Here is a 23,348-nt window from a genome sequence, read left to right as displayed (position 1 = left end):
ACATCCGTCTCCTCAGCCTCCTCATCAGGCTGGTCCACAACCATCTCCTCAGCCTCCTCATCAGGCTGGTCCACATCCATCTCCTCAGCCTCCTCATCAGGCTGGTCCACATCCATCTCCTCAGCCTCCTCATCAGGCTGGTCCACATCCATCTCCTCAGCCTCCTCCTCAGGCTTCTCCTTACGTCTGGCGATTTTCCTTCGGGGAGGCCCGTTGTCTTCCCTCTCGCCCTCCAGTGCAGCAGAGAGCTTGATGTGGAGTGAGGTCTGAACGTCGAGCTGGCTTATCAGCTCCATCAGCTGTCTCTGAAAGTGCCTCACTGATCCATATTATTTTGCTGACAGAAATCATGAAACAAAAACCAGAGATTTAAGTCCAATGCTTATTTTCTGTACACCAGCAGGCTGATATACAAAAAACATTTTTAAAAAACGTATGCACTGCGATTAGAAAATTACATGAATGCCCCATGATACTCACTTATATCGATTTTGATCTCCTCCAAACGTTTTGCGTCACTGATACTATCAGAGAAAGTACCGCTAGCTACCGCAGGCATGTGCCCTTTAAACGCAACGCTAACGTCAGGATGACAAGGCTATAGCATCACTCGATTTGCCTATTTTCACGTGTTCCAGTAATAGTATTCACAGGTCACTTATGTTATCTCTTACGTTGCAAAATTAATTTCCATCCATAAATACAACCAGAAAACAGGGCAGTCCATGTCAACACCTCTCTATGTTACGGATATCGTTAGTTAGCTTACGCTAACGTTAGCTTAATTGTTAGGTAGCTAGCGCTAACGAGCTAACGATTAATTGGCATTAAAAACCCATCAACTAACGCCTAATAGATGGATGTTCACAGTCCCACCTACATTACATCTATGGGTAAAGACACCAGTTAAACAAATGTGCATGTATTTAGACTTGTGGGAAGACACTGGAGTGACTATACAAACTCCACAGGGACACATTGGTTTTTAAATGTATAGGTCTTATTTTATTTATTATTTTTGTTAACCCATGAACACTTTACATTGACCAATTAATCTAACCTGGATCTAACCTCACTAACTCCTATGGGCAATTTAGATTCACCAATCAACCAAACATGCATGTTTTTGGTCTGTGGGAGGAAACCGGAGTACCCGGAGTAAACCCACACAAGCACAGGGAGAACATGTAAACTCCACACAGAAAGGCCAGGTCTAGGCCTATTTTTTTTTTTTAATTTGCACATTGATTTATGTTTTTCAGGTTGATGTTTAGGTTGAACAGAACTTCACAGCAGACAGTTTGGATTGTCAGACTGTATGAAGTCAAATGTTTGTTGTGGAGTTAATCGTCTTATTTTTTTATATATCTTATATTTTTTCCACTTCTGTGGTTTCCTCAACCTCAGAAAGTGCCGGGCTTTTTTCCAGACTGAAGTTCTCTTTTTCATAGCTGGCATGTTCTCTACAGATGCCTCGGTCTTCTCTGTGAGTTGAAGACCAGACAAGAGTTTACAGAGGGACTCCTCCTGATTGCACTGTTCACTACATCCATCTCCTCAGCCTCCTCATCAGGCTGGTCCAATCCATCTCCTCAACCTCCTCATCAGGCTGGTCCACATGCATCTCCTCAGCCTCCTCTACAGGCTTCTCATCAGGCTGGTCCACAAGCATCTCCTCAGCCTCCTCTACAGGCTTCTCATCAGGCTGGTTCACAAGCATCTCCTCAGCCTCCTCTACAGGCTTCTCATCAGGCTGGTCCACAAGCATCTCCTCAGCCTCCTCTACAGGCTTCTCATCAGGCTGGTCCACAAGCATCTCCTCAGCCTCCTCTACAGGCTTCTCATCAGACTGGTCCACAAGCATCTCCTCAGCCTCCTCTACAGGCTTCTCATCAGGCTGGTCCACAAGCATCTCCTCAGCCTCCTCCTCAGGCTTTTTTCCAGAATGAAGTTCTCTTTTTCATAGCTGGCATGTTCTCTACAGATGCCTCAGTCTTCTCTGTGAGTTGAAGATCAGACAGGAGTTTACAGAGGGACTCCTCCTGATTGCACTGTTCATCTACATCCATCTCCTCAGCCTCCTCCTCAATGCTTCTCATCAGGCTGGTCCACATCCATCTCCTCAGCCTCCTCTACAGGCTGGTCCACATCCATCTCCTCAGCCTCCTCTACAGGCTGGTCCACATCCGTCTCCTCAGCCTTCTCATCAGGCTGGTCCACATCCATCTCCTCAGCCTCCTCATCAGGCTGGTCCACATCCGTCTCCTCAGCCTCCTCATCAGGCTGGTCCACATCCATCTCCTCAGCCTCCTCATCAGGCTGGTCCACATCCATCTCCTCAGCCTCCTCATCAGGCTGGTCCACATCCATCTCCTCAGCCTCCTCCTCAGGCTTCTCCTTACGTCTGGCGATTTTCCTTCGGGGAGGCCCGTTGTCTTCCCTCTCGCCCTCCAGTGCAGCAGAGAGCTTGATGTGGAGTGAGGTCTGAACGTCGAGCTGGCTTATCAGCTCCATCAGCTGTCTCTGAAAGTGCCTCACTGATCCATATTATTTTGCTGACAGAAATCATGAAACAAAAACCAGAGATTTAAGTCCAATGCTTATTTTCTGTACACCAGCAGGCTGATATACAAAAAAACATTTTTAAAAAACGTATGCACTGCGATTAGAAAATTACATGAATGCCCCATGATACTCACTTATATCGATTTTGATCTCCTCCAAACGTTTTGCGTCACTGGTACTATCAGAGAAAGTACCGCTGGCTACCGCAGGCATGTGCCCTTTAAACGCAACGCCAACGTCAGGATGACAAGGCTATAGCATCACTCGATTTGCCTATTTTCACGTGTTCCAGTAATAGTATTCACAGGTCACTTATGCTATCTCTTACGTTGCAAAATTAATTTCCATCCATAAATACAACCAGAAAACAGGGCAGTCCATGTCAACACCTCTCTATGTTACGGATATCGTTAGTTAGCTTACGCTAACGTTAGCTTAATTGTTAGGTAGCTAGCGCTAACGAGCTAACGATTAATTGGCATTAAAAACCCATCAACTAACGCCTAATAGATGGATGTTCACAGTCCCACCTACATTACATCTATGGGTAAAGACACCAGTTAAACAAATGTGCATGTATTTAGACTTGTGGGAAGACACTGGAGTGACTATACAAACTCCACAGGGACACATTGGTTTTTAAATGTGTAGGTCTTATTTTATTTATTATTTTGTTAACCCATGAACACTTTACATTGACCAATTAATCTAACCTGGATCTAACCTCACTAACTCCTACGGGCAATTTAGATTCACCAATCAACAAACATGCATGTTTTTGGTCTGTGGGAGGAAACCGGAGTACCCGGAGTAAACCCACGCAAGCACAGGGAGAACATGTAAACTCCACACAGAAAGGCCAGGTTACGAACCCACAACCTTCTTGCCGTGAGGCAACAGTGCTAACCACTCAGCCACATTGCTGCCCTATTTTTTTTTTTTTAATTTGCACATTGATTTATGTTTTTCAGGTTGATGTTTAGGTTTCTCCAATTACTGAACAGAACTTCACAGCAGACAGTTTGGATTGTCAGACTGTATGAAGTCAAATGTTTGTTGTGGAAAGAATCGTCTTATTTTTTTATATATCTTATATTTTTTCCACTTCTGTGGTTTCCTCAACCTCAGAAAGTGCCGGGCTTTTTTCCAGACTGAAGTTCTCTTTTTCATAGCTGGCATGTTCTCTACAGATGCCTCAGTCTTCTCTGTGAGTTGAAGATCAGACAAGAGTTTACAGAGGGACTCCTCCTGATTGCACTGTTCATCTACATCCATCTCCTCAGCCTCCTCATCAGGCTGGTCCAAATTCATCTCCTCAGCCTTCTCATCAGGCTGGTCTACATCCATCTCCTCAGCCTCCTCTACAGGCTGGTCCACATCCATCTCCTCAGCCTCCTCTACATCCATCTCCTCAGCCTCCTCCTCAGGCTTTTTTCCAGAATGAAGTTCTCTTTTTCATAGCTGGCATGTTCTCTACAGATGCCTCAGTCTTCTCTGTGAGTTGAAGATCAGACAGGAGTTTACAGAGGGACTCCTCCTGATTGCACTGTTCATCTACATCCATCTCCTCAGCCTCCTCCTCAATGCTTCTCATCAGGCTGGTCCACATCCGTCTCCTCAGCCTCCTCATCAGGCTGCTCCACATCCGTCTCCTCAGCCTCCTCATCAGGCTGGTCCACATCCGTCTCCTCAGCCCCCTCATCAGGCTGGTCCACAACCATCTCCTCAGCCTCCTCATCAGGCTGGTCCACATCCATCTCCTCAGCCTCCTCATCAGGCTGGTCCACATCCATCTCCTCAGCCTCCTCATCAGGCCGGTCCACATCCATCTCCTCAACCTCCTCATCAGGCTGGTCCACATGCATCTCATCAGCCTCCTCTACAGGCTTCTCATCAGGCTGGTCCACATGCATCTCATCAGCCTCCTCTACAGGCTTCTCATCAGGCTGGTCCACACGCATCTCCTCAGCCTCCTCTACAGGCTTTTCATCAGGCTAGTCCAAATCCATCTCCTCAGCCTTCTCATCAGGCTGGTCTACATCCATCTCCTCAATCTCCTCATCAGGCTGGTCCACATGCATCTCCTCAGCCTCCTCTACAGGATTCTCATCAGGCTGGTCCACAAGCATCTCCTCAGCCTCCTCTACAGGCTTCTCATCAGGCTGGTCCACTAGCATCTCCTCAGCCTCCTTTACAGGCTTCTCATCAGGCTGGTCCACAAGCATCTCCTCAGCCTCCTCTACAGGCTTCTCATCAGGCTGGTCCACAAGCATCTCCTCAGCCTCCTCTACATTGATCTCCTCAGCCTCCTCATCAGGCTGGTCCACATCCATCTCCTCAGCCTCCTCATCAGGCAGGTCCACATCCATCTCCTCAACCTCCTCATCAGGCTGGTCCACATGCATCTCATCAGCCTCCTCTACAGGCTTCTCATCAGGCTGGTCCACATGCATCTCCTCAGCCTCATATACAGGCTTCTCATCAGGCTGGTCCACTAGCATTTCCTCAGCCTCCTCTACAGGCTTCTCATCAGGCTGGTCCACATCCATCTCCTCAGCCTCCTCATCAGGCTGGTCCACATCCATCTCCTAAACCTCCTCATCAGGCTGGTCCACATGCATCTCATCAGCCTCCTCTACAGGCTTCTCATCAGGTTGGTCCACAAGCATCTCCTCAGCCTCATCTACAGGCTTCTCATCTGGCTGGTCCACAAGCATCTCCTCAGCCTCCTCTACAGGCTTCTCATCAGGCTGGTCCACAAGCATCTCCTCAGCCTCCTCTACAGGCTTCTCATCAGGCTGGTCCACATGCATCTCATCAGCCTCCTCTACAGCCTCCTCATCAGGCCGGTCCACATCCATCTCCTCAACCTCCTCATCAGGCTGGTCCACAAGCATCTCCTCAGCCTCCTCTACAGGCTTCTCATCAGGCTGGTCCACATGCATCTCCTCAGCCTCCTCTACAGGCTTTTCATCAGGCTGGTCCAAATCCATCTCCTCAGCCTTCTCATCAGGCTGGTCCAAATCCATCTCCTCAGCCTCCTCTACAGGCTTCTCATCAGGCTGGTACACATCCATCTCCTCAGCCTCCTCTACATCCATCTCCTCAGCCTCCTCCTCAGGCTTTTTTCCAGAATGAAGTTCTCTATTTCATAGCTGGCATGTTCTCTACAGATGCCTCAGTCTTCTCTGTGAGTTGAAGATCAGACAAGAGTTTACAGAGGGACTCCTCCTGATTGCACTGTTCATCTACATCCATCTCCTCAGCCTCCTCCTCAATGCTTCTCATCAGGCTGGTCCACATCCATCTCCTCAGCCTCCTCTACAGGCTGGTCCACATCCATCTCCTCAGCCTCCTCTACAGGCTGGTCCACATCCGTCTCCTCAGCCTTCTCATCAGGCTGGTCCACATCCATCTCCTCAGCCTCCTCATCAGGCTGGTCCACATCCGTCTCCTCAGCCTCCTCATCAGGCTGGTCCACAACCATCTCCTCAGCCTCCTCATCAGGCTGGTCCACATCCATCTCCTCAGCCTCCTCATCAGGCTGGTCCACATCCATCTCCTCAGCCTCCTCATCAGGCTGGTCCACATCCATCTCCTCAGCCTCCTCCTCAGGCTTCTCCTTACGTCTGGCGATTTTCCTTCGGGGAGGCCCGTTGTCTTCCCTCTCGCCCTCCAGTGCAGCAGAGAGCTTGATGTGGAGTGAGGTCTGAACGTCGAGCTGGCTTATCAGCTCCATCAGCTGTCTCTGAAAGTGCCTCACTGATCCATATTATTTTGCTGACAGAAATCATGAAACAAAAACCAGAGATTTAAGTCCAATGCTTATTTTCTGTACACCAGCAGGCTGATATACAAAAAACATTTTTAAAAAACGTATGCACTGCGATTAGAAAATTACATGAATGCCCCATGATACTCACTTATATCGATTTTGATCTCCTCCAAACGTTTTGCGTCACTGATACTATCAGAGAAAGTACCGCTAGCTACCGCAGGCATGTGCCCTTTAAACGCAACGCTAACGTCAGGATGACAAGGCTATAGCATCACTCGATTTGCCTATTTTCACGTGTTCCAGTAATAGTATTCACAGGTCACTTATGTTATCTCTTACGTTGCAAAATTAATTTCCATCCATAAATACAACCAGAAAACAGGGCAGTCCATGTCAACACCTCTCTATGTTACGGATATCGTTAGTTAGCTTACGCTAACGTTAGCTTAATTGTTAGGTAGCTAGCGCTAACGAGCTAACGATTAATTGGCATTAAAAACCCATCAACTAACGCCTAATAGATGGATGTTCACAGTCCCACCTACATTACATCTATGGGTAAAGACACCAGTTAAACAAATGTGCATGTATTTAGACTTGTGGGAAGACACTGGAGTGACTATACAAACTCCACAGGGACACATTGGTTTTTAAATGTATAGGTCTTATTTTATTTATTATTTTTGTTAACCCATGAACACTTTACATTGACCAATTAATCTAACCTGGATCTAACCTCACTAACTCCTATGGGCAATTTAGATTCACCAATCAACCAAACATGCATGTTTTTGGTCTGTGGGAGGAAACCGGAGTACCCGGAGTAAACCCACACAAGCACAGGGAGAACATGTAAACTCCACACAGAAAGGCCAGGTCTAGGCCTATTTTTTTTTTTTAATTTGCACATTGATTTATGTTTTTCAGGTTGATGTTTAGGTTGAACAGAACTTCACAGCAGACAGTTTGGATTGTCAGACTGTATGAAGTCAAATGTTTGTTGTGGAGTTAATCGTCTTATTTTTTTTATATATCTTATATTTTTTCCACTTCTGTGGTTTCCTCAACCTCAGAAAGTGCCGGGCTTTTTTCCAGACTGAAGTTCTCTTTTTCATAGCTGGCATGTTCTCTACAGATGCCTCGGTCTTCTCTGTGAGTTGAAGACCAGACAAGAGTTTACAGAGGGACTCCTCCTGATTGCACTGTTCACTACATCCATCTCCTCAGCCTCCTCATCAGGCTGGTCCAAATCCATCTCCTCAACCTCCTCATCAGGCTGGTCCACATGCATCTCCTCAGCCTCCTCTACAGGCTTCTCATCAGGCTGGTCCACAAGCATCTCCTCAGCCTCCTCTACAGGCTTCTCATCAGGCTGGTTCACAAGCATCTCCTCAGCCTCCTCTACAGGCTTCTCATCAGGCTGGTCCACAAGCATCTCCTCAGCCTCCTCTACAGGCTTCTCATCAGGCTGGTCCACAAGCATCTCCTCAGCCTCCTCTACAGGCTTCTCATCAGGCTGGTCCACAAGCATTTCCTCAGCCTCCTCTACAGGCTTCTCATCAGGCTGGTCCACAAGCATCTCCTCAGCCTCCTCCTCAGGCTTTTTTCCAGAATGAAGTTCTCTTTTTCATAGCTGGCATGTTCTCTACAGATGCCTCAGTCTTCTCTGTGAGTTGAAGATCAGACAGGAGTTTACAGAGGGACTCCTCCTGATTGCACTGTTCATCTACATCCATCTCCTCAGCCTCCTCCTCAATGCTTCTCATCAGGCTGGTCCACATCCATCTCCTCAGCCTCCTCTACAGGCTGGTCCACATCCATCTCCTCAGCCTCCTCTACAGGCTGGTCCACATCCGTCTCCTCAGCCTTCTCATCAGGCTGGTCCACATCCATCTCCTCAGCCTCCTCATCAGGCTGGTCCACATCCGTCTCCTCAGCCTCCTCATCAGGCTGGTCCACATCCATCTCCTCAGCCTCCTCATCAGGCTGGTCCACATCCATCTCCTCAGCCTCCTCATCAGGCTGGTCCACATCCATCTCTTCAGCCTCCTCCTCAGGCTTCTCCTTACGTCTGGCGATTTTCCTTCGGGGAGGCCCGTTGTCTTCCCTCTCGCCCTCCAGTGCAGCAGAGAGCTTGATGTGGAGTGAGGTCTGAACGTCGAGCTGGCTTATCAGCTCCATCAGCTGTCTCTGAAAGTGCCTCACTGATCCATATTATTTTGCTGACAGAAATCATGAAACAAAAACCAGAGATTTAAGTCCAATGCTTATTTTCTGTACACCAGCAGGCTGATATACAAAAAAACATTTTTAAAAAACGTATGCACTGCGATTAGAAAATTACATGAATGCCCCATGATACTCACTTATATCGATTTTGATCTCCTCCAAACGTTTTGCGTCACTGATACTATCAGAGAAAGTACCGCTAGCTACCGCAGGCATGTGCCCTTTAAACGCAACGCCAACGTCAGGATGACAAGGCTATAGCATCACTCGATTTGCCTATTTTCACGTGTTCCAGTAATAGTATTCACAGGTCACTTATGCTATCTCTTACGTTGCAAAATTAATTTCCATCCATAAATACAACCAGAAAACAGGGCAGTCCATGTCAACACCTCTCTATGTTACGGATATCGTTAGTTAGCTTACGCTAACGTTAGCTTAATTGTTAGGTAGCTAGCGCTAACGAGCTAACGATTAATTGGCATTAAAAACCCATCAACTAACGCCTAATAGATGGATGTTCACAGTCCCACCTACATTACATCTATGGGTAAAGACACCAGTTAAACAAATGTGCATGTATTTAGACTTGTGGGAAGACACTGGAGTGACTATACAAACTCCACAGGGACACATTGGTTTTTAAATGTGTAGGTCTTATTTTATTTATTATTTTTGTTAACCCATGAACACTTTACATTGACCAATTAATCTAACCTGGATCTAACCTCACTAACTCCTACGGGCAATTTAGATTCACCAATCAACCAAACATGCATGTTTTTGGTCTGTGGGAGGAAACCGGAGTACCCGGAGTAAACCCACGCAAGCACAGGGAGAACATGTAAACTCCACACAGAAAGGCCAGGTTACGAACCCACAACCTTCTTGCCGTGAGGCAACAGTGCTAACCACTCAGCCACATTGCTGCCCTATTTTTTTTTTTTTAATTTGCACATTGATTTATGTTTTTCAGGTTGATGTTTAGGTTTCTCCAATTACTGAACAGAACTTCACAGCAGACAGTTTGGATTGTCAGACTGTATGAAGTCAAATGTTTGTTGTGGAAAGAATCGTCTTATTTTTTTATATATCTTATATTTTTTCCACTTCTGTGGTTTCCTCAACCTCAGAAAGTGCCGGGCTTTTTTCCAGACTGAAGTTCTCTTTTTCATAGCTGGCATGTTCTCTACAGATGCCTCAGTCTTCTCTGTGAGTTGAAGATCAGACAAGAGTTTACAGAGGGACTCCTCCTGATTGCACTGTTCATCTACATCCATCTCCTCAGCCTCCTCATCAGGCTGGTCCAAATTCATCTCCTCAGCCTTCTCATCAGGCTGGTCTACATCCATCTCCTCAGCCTCCTCTACAGGCTGGTCCACATCCATCTCCTCAGCCTCCTCTACATCCATCTCCTCAGCCTCCTCCTCAGGCTTTTTTCCAGAATGAAGTTCTCTTTTTCATAGCTGGCATGTTCTCTACAGATGCCTCAGTCTTCTCTGTGAGTTGAAGATCAGACAGGAGTTTACAGAGGGACTCCTCCTGATTGCACTGTTCATCTACATCCATCTCCTCAGCCTCCTCCTCAATGCTTCTCATCAGGCTGGTCCACATCCGTCTCCTCAGCCTCCTCATCAGGCTGCTCCACATCCGTCTCCTCAGCCTCCACCTCAGGCTTCTCATCAGGCTGGTCCACATCCGTCTCCTCAGCCTCCTCATCAGGCTGGTCCACATCCGTCTCCTCAGCCTCCTCATCAGGCTGCTCCACATCCGTCTCCTCAGCCTCCTCATCAGGCTGGTCCACATCCGTCTCCTCAGCCTCCTCATCAGGCTGGTCCACAACCGTCTCCTCAGCCTCCTCATCAGGCTGGTCCATATCCATCTCCTCAGCCTCCTCATCAGGCTGGTCCACATCCATCTCCTCAGCCTCCTCATCAGGCCGGTCCACATCCATCTCCTCAACCTCCTCATCAGGCTGGTCCACATGCATCTCCTCAGCCTCGTCTACAGGCTTTTCATCAGGCTGGTCCAAATCCATCTCCTCAGCCTTCTCATCAGGCTGGTCTATATCCATCTCCTCAATCTCCTCATCAGGCTGGTCCACATGCATCTCCTCATCCTCCTCTACAGGATTCTCATCAGGCTGGTCCACAAGCATCTCCTCAGCCTCCTCTACAGGCTTCTCATCAGGCTGGTCCACTAGCATCTCCTCAGCCTCCTCTACAGGCTTCTCATCAGGCTGGTCCACATGCATCTCCTCAGCCTCCTCTACAGGCTTCTCATCAGGCTGGTCCACAAGCATCTCCTCAGCCTCCTCTACATTCATCTCCTCAGCCTCCTCATCAGGCTGGTCCACATCCATCTCCTCAGCCTCCTCATCAGGCTGGTCCACATCCATCTCCTCAGCCTCCTCAACAGGCTGGTCCACATCCATCTCCTCAACCTCCTCATCAGGCTGGTCCACATGCATCTCATCAGCCTCCTCTACAGGCTTCTCATCAGGCTGGTCCACATGCATCTCCTCAGCCTCCTCTACAGGCTTCTCATCAGGCTGGTCCACTAGCATCTCCTCAGCCTCCTCTACAGGCTTCTCATCAGGCTGGTCCACATCCATCTCCTCAGCCTCCTCATCAGGCTGGTCCACATCCATCTCCTCAACCTCCTCATCAGGCTGGTCCACATGCATCTCATCAGCCTCCTCCACAGGCTTCTCATCAGGTTGGTCCACAAGCATCTCCTCAGCCTCCTCTACAGGCTTCTCATCTGGCTGGTCCACAAGCATCTCCTCAGCCTCCTCTACAGGCTTCTCATCAGGCTGGTCCACAAGCATCTCCTCAACCTCCTCTACAGGCTTCTCATCAGGCTAGTCCAAATCCATCTCCTCAGCCTTCTCATCAGGCTGGTCCACATCCATCTCCTCAGCCTCCACCTCAGGCTTCTCATCAGGCTGGTCCACATCCGTCTCCTCAGCCTCCTCATCAGGCTGGTCCACATCCGTCTCCTCAGCCTCCTCATCAGGCTGCTCCACATCCGTCTCCTCAGCCTCCTCATCAGGCTGGTCCACAACCATCTCCTCAGCCTCCTCATCAGGCTGGTCCACATCCATCTCCTCAGCCTCCTCATCAGGCTGGTCCACATCCATCTCCTCAGCCTCCTCATCAGGCTGGTCCACATCCATCTCCTCAACCTCCTCATCAGGCTGGTCCACATGCATCTCATCAGCCTCCTCTACAGGCTTCTCATCAGGCTGGTCCACAAGCATCTCCTCAGCCTCCTCTACAGGCTTCTCATCAGGCTGGTCCACATGCATCTCATCAGCCTCCTCTACAGGCTTCTCATCAGGCTGGTCCACATGCATCTTCTCAGCCTCCTCTACAGACTTCTCATCAGGCTGGTCCACATCCATCTCTTCAGCCTCCTCATCAGGCTGGTCCACATCCATCTCCTCAACCTCCTCATCAGGCTGGTCCACATCCATCTCCTCAGCCTCCTCATCAGGCTGGTCCACATCCATCTCCTCAATTTCCTCATCAGGCTGGTCCACATGCATCTCATCAGCCTCCTCTACAGGCTTCTCATCAGGCTGGTTCACAAGCATCTCCTCAGCCTCCTCTACAGGCTTCTCATCAGGCTGGTCCACATGCATCTCATCAGCCTCCTCTACAGCCTCCTCATCAGGCCGGTCCACATCCATCTCCTCAACCTCCTCATCAGGCTGGTCCACAAGCATCTCCTCAGCCTCCTCTACAGGCTTCTCATCAGGCTGGTCCAAATCCATCTCCTCAGCCTTCTCATCAGGCTGGTCTACATCCATCTCCTCAATCTCCTCATCAGGCTGGTCCACATGCATCTCCTCAGCCTCCTCTACAGGCTTCTCATCAGGCTGGTCCACAAGCATCTCCTCAGCCTCCTCTACAGGCTTCTCATCAGGCTGGTCCACTAGCATCTCCTCAGCCTCCTTTACAGGCTTCTCATCAGGCTGGTCCACATCCATCTCCTCAACCTCCTCATCAGGCTGGTCCACATGCATCTCATCAGCCTCCTCTACAGGCTTCTCATCAGGCTGGTCCACATGCATCTCTTCAGCCTCATATACAGGCTTCTCATCAGGCTGGTCCACTAGCATTTCCTCAGCCTCCTCTACAGGCTTCTCATCAGGCTGGTCCACATCCATCTCCTCAGCCTCCTCATCAGGCTGGTCCACATCCATCTCCTAAACCTCCTCATCAGGCTGGTCCACATGCATCTCATCAGCCTCCTCTACAATCTTCTCATCAGGTTGGTCCACAAGCATCTCCTCAGCCTCATCTACAGGCTTCTCATCTGGCTGGTCCACAAGCATCTCCTCAGCCTCCTCTACAGGCTTCTCATCAGGCTGGTCCACAAGCATCTCCTCAGCCTCCTCTACAGGCTTCTCATCAGGCTGGTCCACATGCATCTCATCAGCCTCCTCTACAGCCTCCTCATCAGGCCGGTCCACATCCATCTCCTCAACCTCCTCATCAGGCTGGTCCACCAGCATCTCCTCAGCCTCCTCTACAGGCTTCTCATCAGGCTGGTCCACATGCATCTCCTCAGCCTCCTCTACAGGCTTTTCATCAGGCTGGTCCAAATCCATCTCCTCAGCCTTCTCATCAGGCTGGTCTACATCCATCTCCTCAATCTCCTCATCAGGCTGGTCCACAAGCATCTCCTCAGCCTCCTCTAAAGGCTTCTCATCAGGCTGGTCCACAAGCATCTCCTCAGCCTCCTCTACAGGCTTCTCATCAGGCTGGTCCACAAGCATCTCCTCAGCCTCCTCTACAGGCTTCTCATCAGGCTGGTCCAAAAGCATCTCCTCAACCTCCTCTACATTCATCTCCTCAGCCTCCTCATCAGGCTGGTCCACATCCATCTCCTCAGCCTCCTCATCAGGCTGGTTCACAACCATCTCCTCAGCCTCCTCATCAGGCTGGTCCACATCCATCTCCTCAGCATCCTCATCAGGCTGGTCGACATCCATCTCCTCAGCCTCCTCATCAGGCTGGTCCACATCCATCTCCTCAACCTCCTCATCAGGCTGGTCCACATGCATCTCATCAGCCTCCTCTACAGGCTTCTCATCAGGCTGGTCCACAAGCATCTCCTCAGCCTCCTCTACAGGCTTCTCATCAGGCTGGTCCACATGCATCTCATCAGCCTCCTCTACAGGCTTCTCATCAGGCTGGTCCACATGCATCTTCTCAGTCTCCTCTACAGACTTCTCATCAGCCTGGTCCACATCCATCTCCTCAGCCTCCTCATCAGGCTGGTCCACATCCATCTCCTCAGCCTCCTCATCAGGCTGGTCCACATCCATCTCCTCAGCCTCCTCATCAGGCTGGTCCACAACCATCTCCTCAGCCTCCTCATCAGTCTGGTCCACATCCATCTCCTCAGCCTCCTCATCAGGCTGGTCCACATCCATCTCCTCAGCCTCCTCATCAGGCTGGTCCACATGCATCTCATCAGCCTCCTCTACAGGCTTCTCATCAGGCTGGTCCACATGCATCTCATCAGCCTCCTCTACAGGCTTCTCATCAGGCTGGTCCACATGCATCTCCTCAGCCTCCTCTACAGGCTTCTCATCAGGCTGGTCCACAAGCATCTCCTCAGCCTCCTCTACAGGCTTCTCATCAGGCTGGTCCACTAGCATCTCCTCAGCCTCCTCTATAGGCTTCTCATCAGGCTGGTCCACAAGCATCTCCTCAGCCTCCTCTACAGGCTTCTCATCAGGCTGGTCCACTAGCATCTCCTCAGCCTCCTCTACAGGCTTCTCATCAGGCTGGTCCACAAGCATCTCCTCAGCCTCCTCTACAGGCTTCTCATCAGGCTGGTCCACAAGCATCTCCTCAGCCTCCTCTACATCCATCAACTCAGCCTCCTCCTCAGGCTTTTTTTCCAGAATGAAGTTCTCTTTTTCATAGCTGGCATGTTCTCTACAGATGCTTCAGTCTTCTCTGTGAGTTGAAGATCAGACAAGAGTTTACAGAGGGACTCCTCCTGATTGCACTGTTCATCTACATCCATCTCCTCAGCCCCCTCCTCAGGCTTCTCATCAGGCTGGTCCACATCCGTCTCCTCAGCCTCCTCATCAGGTTGTTCCACATCCGTCTCCTCAGCCTCCTCATCAGGCTGGTCCACAACCATCTCCTCAGCCTCCTCATCAGGCTGGTCCACATCCATCTCCTCAGCCTCCTCATCAGGCTGGTCCACATCCATCTCCTCAGCCTCCTCATCAGGCTGGTCCACATCCGTCTCCACTGCCTCCTCATCAGGCTGGTCCACATCCATCTCCTCAGCCTCCTCATCAGGCTGGTCCAAATCCATCTCCTCAGCCTTCTCATCAGGCTGGTCTACATCCATCTCCTCAGCCTCCTCATCAGGCTGGTCCACAAGCATCTCCTCAGCGTCCTCTACAGGCTTCTCATCAGGCTGGTCCACAAGCATCTCCTCAGCCTCCTCTACAGGCTTCTCATCAGGCTGGTCCACAAGCATCTCCTCAGCCTCCTCATCAGGCTTGTCCACATCCATCTCCTCAGCCTCCTCATCAGGCTGGTCCACATCCATCTCCTCAGCCTCCTCATCAGGCTGGTCCAAATCCATCTCCTCAGCCTTCTCATCAGGCTGGTCTACATCCATCTCCTCAACCTCCTCATCAGGCTGGTCCACAAGCATCTCCTCAGCCTCCTCATCAGGCTGGTCCACATCGATCTCCTCAGCCTCCTCATCAGGCTGGTCCAAATCCATCTCCTCAGCCTTCTCATCAGGCTGGTCTACATCCATCTCCTCAACCTCCTCATCAGGCTGGTCCACAAGCATCTCCTCAGCCTCCTCTACAGGCTTCTCATCAGGCTGGTCCACATGCATCTCCTCAGCCTCCTCTACAGGCTTCTCATCAGGCTGGTCCACATGCATCTCCTCAGCCTCCTCTACAGGCTTCTCATCAGGCTGGTCCACAAGCATCTAGTCAGACTCCTCTACAGGCTTCTCATCATGCTGGTCCTGGCATGTGCCCTTTAAACGCAACGCTAACGTCAGGATGACAAGGCTAGAGCATCACTCGATTTGCCTATTTTCACGTGTTCCAGTAATAGTATACACAGGTCACTTATGTTATCTCTTACGTTGCAAAATTAATTTCCATCCATAAATACAACCAGAAAACAGGGCAGTCCATGTCAACACCTCTCTATGTTACGGATATCGTTAGTTAGCTTACGCTAACGTTAGCTTAATTGTTAGGTAGCTAGCGCTAACGAGCTAACGATTAATTGGCATTAAAAACCCATCAACTAACGCCTAATAGATGGATGTTCACAGTCCCACCTACATTACATCTATGGGTAAAGACACCAGTTAAACAAATGTGCATGTATTTAGACTTGTGGGAAGACACTGGAGTGACTATACAAACTCCACATGGACACATTGGTTTTTAAATGTGTAGGTCTTATTTTATTTATTATTTTTGTTAACCCATGAACACTTTACATTGACCAATTAATCTAACCTGGATCTAACCTCACTAACTCCTACGGGCAATTTAGATTCACCAATCAACCAAACATGCATGTTTTTGGTCTGTGGGAGGAAACCGGAGTACCCGGAGTAAACCCACACAAGCACAGGGAGAACATGTAAACTCCACACAGAAAGGCCAGGTTACGAACCCACAACCTTCTTGCTGTGAGGCAACAGTGCTAACCACTCAGCCACATTGCTGCCCTATATATTTTTTTTAATTTGCACATTGATTTATGTTTTTCATGGTGGATGTTTAGGTTTCTCCAATTACTGAACAGAACTTCACAGCAGACAGTTTGGATTGTCAGACTGTATGAAGTCAAATGTTTGTTGTAGAAAGAATCATCTTATTTTTTTCCACTTCTGTGGTTTCCTCCACCTCAGAAAGTACCAGGCTTTTTTCCAGACTGAAGTTCTCTTTTTCATAGCTGGCATGTTCTCTACAGATGCCTCAGTCTTCTCTGTGAGTTGAAGATCAGACAAGAGTTTACAGAGGGACTCCTCCTGATTGCACTGTTCATCTACATCCATCTCCTCAGCCTCCTCCTCAGGCTGATCCACATCCATCTCCTCAGCCTTCTCATCAGGCTGGTCCACATCCATCTCCTCAGCCTCCTCATCAGGCTGGTCCACATCCATCTCCTCAACCTCCTCATCAGGCTGGTCCACATCCATCTCCTCAGCCTCCTCATCAGGCTGGTCCACAAGCATCTCCTCAGCCTCCTCTACAGGCTTCTCATCAGGCTGGTCCACAAGCATCTCCTCAGCCTCCTCTACAGGCTTCTCATCAGGCTGGTCCACAGGCATCTCCTCACGTCTGGCAATTTTCTTTCGGGGAGGTTCATTGTCTTCCCTCTCGCCCTCCAGAGCAGCAGAGAGCTTGATGTTGAGTGAGGTCTGAACGTTGAGCTGGTTTTTCAGCTCCATCAGCTGTCTCTGAAAGTGCCTCACTGTTTGATCGTTGTCTTGCTGGAGGTTTTCGGTCTCCTTTGTCATTTTTTGACAAAGAGTGTCCTGCTCAGCCCTCAAGGTGTGGATCAGATAGAGGTCCTGTGCCACCTTGTCAGCATGAGACTTGTTTTTCTCCTCAAGCTCACGCTGAAGGTTGTCAGCCTGCTGTCTGACTGGAAGGACCTCAGCTTCATACCTCAGTGTGACCTCATGGTATGAAGCGCTCATCTTCTCCAGTTCTTCTTGGAGAACTTTGCTCTTCTCCTTCTCCTTCTGGAGGTCAGATGCAAACCTCTCCTGGCTGATTATATGTGCCACTTGCAGCTCCTCATAATCTTTCTGGAGGAGTTTCTTTGGCTTCTTCTTGATGTCGCTTCTCACTTGAATTACAGTGTTTGAGGTCCTGAGAGTTTCTGCATCGCAGTACTTCTGCAGCCTCTCCAGCTCTCTTCTTGTTTCTTTTTCCTTGTTGATATACATTTCTTCCAAAGACTTTTGTTTAGCCAGTTGTTTTTTTGTGTCCTCCAACTCTTTGCAAAGTTGGATTCTGCTCTTTTTTTCTTCACTCAGCGGGTCATTAAGCCTCCTTATTTCCCAGTGAAGTGCATCACCCTCCATCCTGCTGAACTGATTCCTGGTGGGTCGCTGTCCATAGGGTCTCCTGTTTTGGCGCCTTGGAGTGTAATGAGGCATTTTGTAGCAGGTAGAATCAGTTGTTCTTGAACAGTGCAGTATGAAACTTTGTAGCAATTACAGGTTGAAGGTTTCTCTCAGTGGTGTGTCACTTGCTGAAAGGTTTGAAATGGAATGACTGACATGGAAGCTGCAGTTTTGTATGTAATGTAATGGATTTAGTACTTTTTCTGTTACATCATTTGCTTTGATCCTTTGATCTCTGCATGTGTGTGTGTGTGTGTGTGTGTGTGTGTGCGCGCGTTTGTCTTTGTCATATTGTGGGGGCATGAGCCTGACAGCACAGTCACTGGGTGGGGACCAAAATGCTGGACCCCACTAAGATGACTTTATTTTCAGTGAAAAGAAGGTCAGGGAAATGCTCTGTAGCATTTTCAGGGTTGACCCCACGATGGACAAAAACCAATAGTTTGTGTATAGGTGCGCTTAGGAAGAGTAACTCAGTACCTCCACCTATCGGCAGAGCAATGCCATAGCTTCAACACACACTTCCACTCGACAACACACACAGGACTAAACTGCGCATGTGCAAACAGCCAGCTAACAGGAAATCTTGGTATTAGCAGCTAACTCTACGTTTGAAACAATTACCTGCAATTACCGTCTATTCCTTTGTTTTCTGCATGTTTACTTTCAAAACCAGTCTGTCATTTATGCAAGCAGTAGCCTGTAAGTGTGTGGGTGCACGTGTGTGGGTGCACGTGTGTGGGCAGGACGATAGAGTGGGTGAACTGGGTGTGTCACAAGACCAAGGTCAACAGCTGCTGGTGTGACCAGTGACAGGTGGACAAGGTAAACTAGACGTTATCGCTTTGCTGTTACCTTTGTCTACATTACTGTTTGTACATTACATTACATTATTGCCCACCTACTATGGATGAATAGATCCCAAAATGGCAAATATATTTACCTTGGGTGGATGTTTATTCCTATAAATTATTTGAAGAATAATATTCATTGACATGAAAAATATTTAGCACTCTATTTAGCCTGACTGACAAATGGAGAATAAACGTAGTGAAGAGAAGGACAGGACAGATGTTTAATAATACAAACAGATATAAAGAGGACAGCACTCAGTCAGGCGGAAAGGCACAGACAGACTACTGACTGACTAAAGGACTGATAGCTTGGCTGGCAACAGGGCACAGAGACATTTGTTTTACAAGTTACATTACAAGTTTCCATGATAGTTTCCACCCAGCAGGCCAGAAACTCTCGAAGCACATGGCTATCTGTCAACCACTGTGCTTATCATCACACAAGTACCAAAGCTACTCTGTTAGCAGCAGCTTATTAAACACAGCAGACTCTCACTGTCCTGAATCACGCAGCATTAATTTGTCTATTTTTCCTTGTAAAGCATACAGAGTACTCCCTCCATTAACAATTGTAAAAGCAAACTTTAAAATAAATGCAGTGTGTCTCATCAGTGTTGGGCTTCACAGCACGAGGTTGTAATGTCTGTCCTTTCTGCTGGGACAGTGGTCTCAGTCTAACCCCATGTGCGTGTGATTTACGGGTTCCCCCTCATGTATCGCACTTCGGTTTTGGTCATGTGAAGAAGATTGCTACAGGACTGAGAACTTGTCAAGTTACACTGGTGCAATGTAATGTGGATGTCATTTTAGCCAAATGCCAGTGGTGATGCATGTCTTATTCTTAGATTAAAAAAACATGAAAGACTCAAATATATAGAAAAACATATGGGAAGGCAATCTTTCTAGTCTTTCCTAGTTTTGATCATAGTTAATATGAGTGAAAATAAACAGAGAGGCCATAAACCAGATTTCCATAACCTCCAGTGGCATTGTATCTCTGAGTAAAGGAACAGAGGAAATACTTAACTATAACAGGGATTACATTAGTATAAACTTAAGTAAGACCAGGATTTAAAGGCTTGTTGCCACAGGTCATCCTAGCAGATACCAGCATCACCTTTTTTCTGCTTTAAGATTGTGGAAAAATTGCTGCTCAAACATGAGATGAAAATGACAGTAGACAATTATCTATTTTAAAGTTTTACTGTTCAGCTGTTGCAAAGCCATTGATTAGTGTGTCATCTGGTCTACCTGCTCTAAACAGGATCAAGTAGACAGATAATTGCTTGTTTTAATTGATTTGCTATAAATAAGCAGTCATGTAACTCTATGCAATAATCTTAAATAGGATCTGCACAGTCCTCTGTGCTGTGGCTTGTGATTGGTTAACAGGATCTAATAAACTGACCACACTTGGTAGGTATTTGTTTGAAGCTGCCATGGAGGGCACACTAGTCTTTGACTGTGTTTTTTTGCTCTGTTTGCTGCTTTAAGCTTGAATGGTAGCATAGTAATTTTAAATACATTATTGTACCTTTTAGTGTGTACTTAACCAAGTTCTCAGTAAATGCTTGAAACAAGGAATGTGGACTATGAAGTACTTCCTAAAGTATGTGTCAATGATGTGCTCTGGGCTTTGTATCTTTTCCAAAAATACACTAAAATCAGTGGTAAATTTCATGTGTCAAAGACGTGATTCTACTGGTCTGGTTTTTAATTTTCTCTGACTTTTCTGTGTTTAACATATCACACACTTCACATGTTATCTGTGTTCCCACTGTATGGGTATTGTTCTTAAATTTAATTATTACATTTCTTGTGGTTAGCACCAGACCTCCCATGTCCAACATTTCTTTTCCCCAGCCATTAGTCTCTTCACCTCTTACGCCCCAGATCCTTTTACAAGATTGTTTGACAGGACTGCAGAGCTGCAGCTGCAGACCAACTTAGCTGCAGCTGAATGATATTTAGTGTTTACCTGGCTGATTCGTATTTGTAGCATTCGTTTCTTTTTATGAGGAGCAAAGTCTGTGTCAGTAAAATATGTAAACCATAAACATCCTTCCAGTTTTTTAAACTCCCAGCTGTGTTTAAATTTCATTAAGGACAGTAAATCCCACGATTCAGCTAAAACTGTATACCTGAATTATTTCTATAATGATTGTGATTTCGAACTTTCAGAATGGTGACACAGTGAGGTGTTGACCCACTGTCCATCACATCATGAAGTTTTGCTCATTCCAGCTGAGTTAAATCTCATGAAATTCCAATAAGTACTTACTTAAATAATTTTCAGTATTTATAGAAACAAAAGACAGTATACAAACATGAGGCCACGTGACTCATCTCTGGTGGTTATAAATGGCAATAAAACTGAAGAAAATATGGCACCAGTGTAAAATTATCTTATGTAGAATCTATTTACACTGGAATATTGTAAATTAATTTAAAATAAATAAAAAGTTTAGCATTGTTTGTGCTTCTGAGAGATATTATTAGAAAACAGCATATTAAAACTAGTATTTAAAAAAAGTAACTATCAAGAACAGAGACTCCTTAGTAGAGATTATAAGACATATAACTGGAGTACAGCTGACTAAATTTGACTGATTTATTATGAGCGTAGAATGTTACAAGAGAGGAAATTCTGTGACTGTTTTGTATATAATCACAAAATCAAGAGGAAAAAAAGAAAGAATTCAATGACGTAAGCGCCACATTTATCAGTTTGTCTAGATTCTGATTCCAGTCCACTCTGATTCAGCAACAACAATTAAAAATGTTTTGTTCCTTCATAGAAAAGCTCATGTGTCTCTTTTCAGTCACTCCACAGTTTCTCTCTACAGCACATTGATCATACAGGAGTTAGGCTGCAGGATTTCAAGGGTAACAATGAGTTTAACTGATTTTCTAAACCAGGGATACAAAAAGGCGTAAATCACAGGGTTTAGACAGGAGTTAAATAATAAAAGAAAAAACATAAGGATTGTAGTTGAAGAACCAATTGTGACATCATAGCCAGAGAGAGGGAAACAATAAGATGGACAGTAACACATGAGAAACACAGCAACAACAACACCAAGATTCCTGGCTGCTTTCATCTCTGATTTCTTAACAGTTACAGTCCCTGAACACTGCAGTGTGACAGCTGCAATGTGGGAGCGCATGGCACGAGCCTGAGACACAGCCACCACAAACACTCTCACATACAGAATGATGATGGTACTAACTGGGATGATAAAGCTCAGCACAAGGTCAACGGCTACAATTACATAGATCACACATTCTCCATAACAGGAGTTATACCTGCCTGGTTGTATCAGGTTATCATATAAAAGCAGAAAGGTGTACAAAACACAGTAAATCCAGCACAGGACAACACAGATCTGAACTCTGTTTAGAGTGATTCTGGTGGGGTAGTGCAGAGGGTCACAGATAGCCACATAACGGTCGACTGATATGAGCACCATGTTTACTACTGAGGCATAGAGAGTGATAAAAGGTAAAAAATTAAACAGAACACAGACCAGGTCACCCAGGAACCAACAGGGTTCTGTTAGGAGGATTTGAAACGGCATCACAAGGAGACCAACGAGGAAGTCAGAGACAGCCAGAGAGAGGAGGAGGAGGTTGGTGGGGGTGTGGAGCTGCCTGGAGTGAGAGAAAATCATCACAGTGAATATTACAAACAGCCACAGCATTATTACCAATAGAAGCAGTTGTTTTCTAAAAGCAGTAATGACACTTCAAACTACAGAGTATCTAAACAGTAAATGTTATAAGCACTGATTATGAACCAAAGTCTCATCAAACCATCAGGATGTCATGCTCAGAGGTCACTGATTTCAATCAATCTCACTACAACAACATATTATCAATGCTAAGACATTTATCTGTGCCTGAAGTGGGAGATGGAGATGATGACCAGCACATTCAGAACCACAGTCAGAGAAGAGATGGACAGCACAATGTAAACCAACATTGTCTCAGAGTGAGGACGTTTGTACTTTTTGCAAGACACATTGAGGAGATGTGGAAAACAGAGCTCAGCTTCCTCCATCATCAGAGAGAGAGGAGGAGAGGGGAAGCTGCTGAGCACTCACAGCTTTCTGAGCAAGGTTCTGTGTCATACAGTTGGTTTATCTCTCTCATCATCATCCTCCTCCCTCCCCTCCTGTCTCTCAGTCTCTCTTGGATACCGATCTTCCTCCTCCCTCAAACAATGCATCATACTCTCTCAGATGCATCTTCATCACTCTGAAACTTTTCTTCTCTCTGTGTAACAGGTTAATTTTGACTGATGCTGGGACTCTAGTGACTCCAACATCACTTTTGGGCTTGAAGAAAACAAAGTTTGAGAAAAAACACATTAGGTAATATCAGAGTATATGATAAAGTTCACATTTTTTCTTTGTGTATTCTATTTCACTAATTGGAACATTATCCCCTGATTAATCAGTTTCTTTCAATAATGTGGAGGTTTTAGCATCTTTCAGCTCATTGTTTGGGTTTTAAAATCCTCAACTCTAATCATTTGCAGTGTAGTCATTCATTTCATTTCCAGCAGTCGCAGCAGCTTTTTCAGCAGCTTTTCTCAAGAAACTAACTAATAGTGTTGTTGGTGAAATTCTTAACAAAAGGACTGAGGTCGAACTTCAGAGTTTAAAACAAATTTATGTTTACATGGAGTAATTGTAACAAAGCACACTGAGTAAAGAGTGAGGAGTCACTGGGTAGGCACAGCCTGGCTGAACATTTTATAGCTC

At 46.9% G+C, this 23,348-nt stretch overlaps 2 protein-coding genes across 2 annotated transcripts in view; one reads left to right on the top strand and one right to left on the bottom strand.

Moving 5' to 3' along the window:
- Positions 1-18,556, top strand: part of LOC113145273 (uncharacterized) — a 76,780-nt gene extending 58,224 nt beyond the window's left edge. Inside the window, exon 4 of the mRNA XM_026331788.1 lies at positions 18,475-18,556. The gene's annotated coding sequence lies outside the window, so the exon portion shown is untranslated. The remainder of the gene's footprint in view (positions 1-18,474) is intronic.
- A 2,866-nt stretch (positions 18,557-21,422) lies between these two features.
- Positions 21,423-22,642, bottom strand: LOC113145208 (trace amine-associated receptor 13c-like). The gene is made up of 2 exons (XM_026331646.1): positions 22,482-22,642; positions 21,423-22,233 (listed from the first exon to the last, which is right to left on the bottom strand). Exons 1-2 carry the CDS (start codon positions 22,640-22,642, stop codon positions 21,423-21,425), a joined length of 972 nt encoding a protein of 323 aa, XP_026187431.1.
- Between the last annotated feature and the right edge of the window lie 706 nt (positions 22,643-23,348).

Source organism: Mastacembelus armatus, chromosome 7 (assembly GCF_900324485.2).
Source record: "Mastacembelus armatus chromosome 7, fMasArm1.2, whole genome shotgun sequence".
NCBI classification, from domain to species: Eukaryota; Metazoa; Chordata; class Actinopteri; order Synbranchiformes; family Mastacembelidae; genus Mastacembelus; species Mastacembelus armatus.
This window is presented reverse-complemented; position numbering and strand designations above follow the sequence as displayed.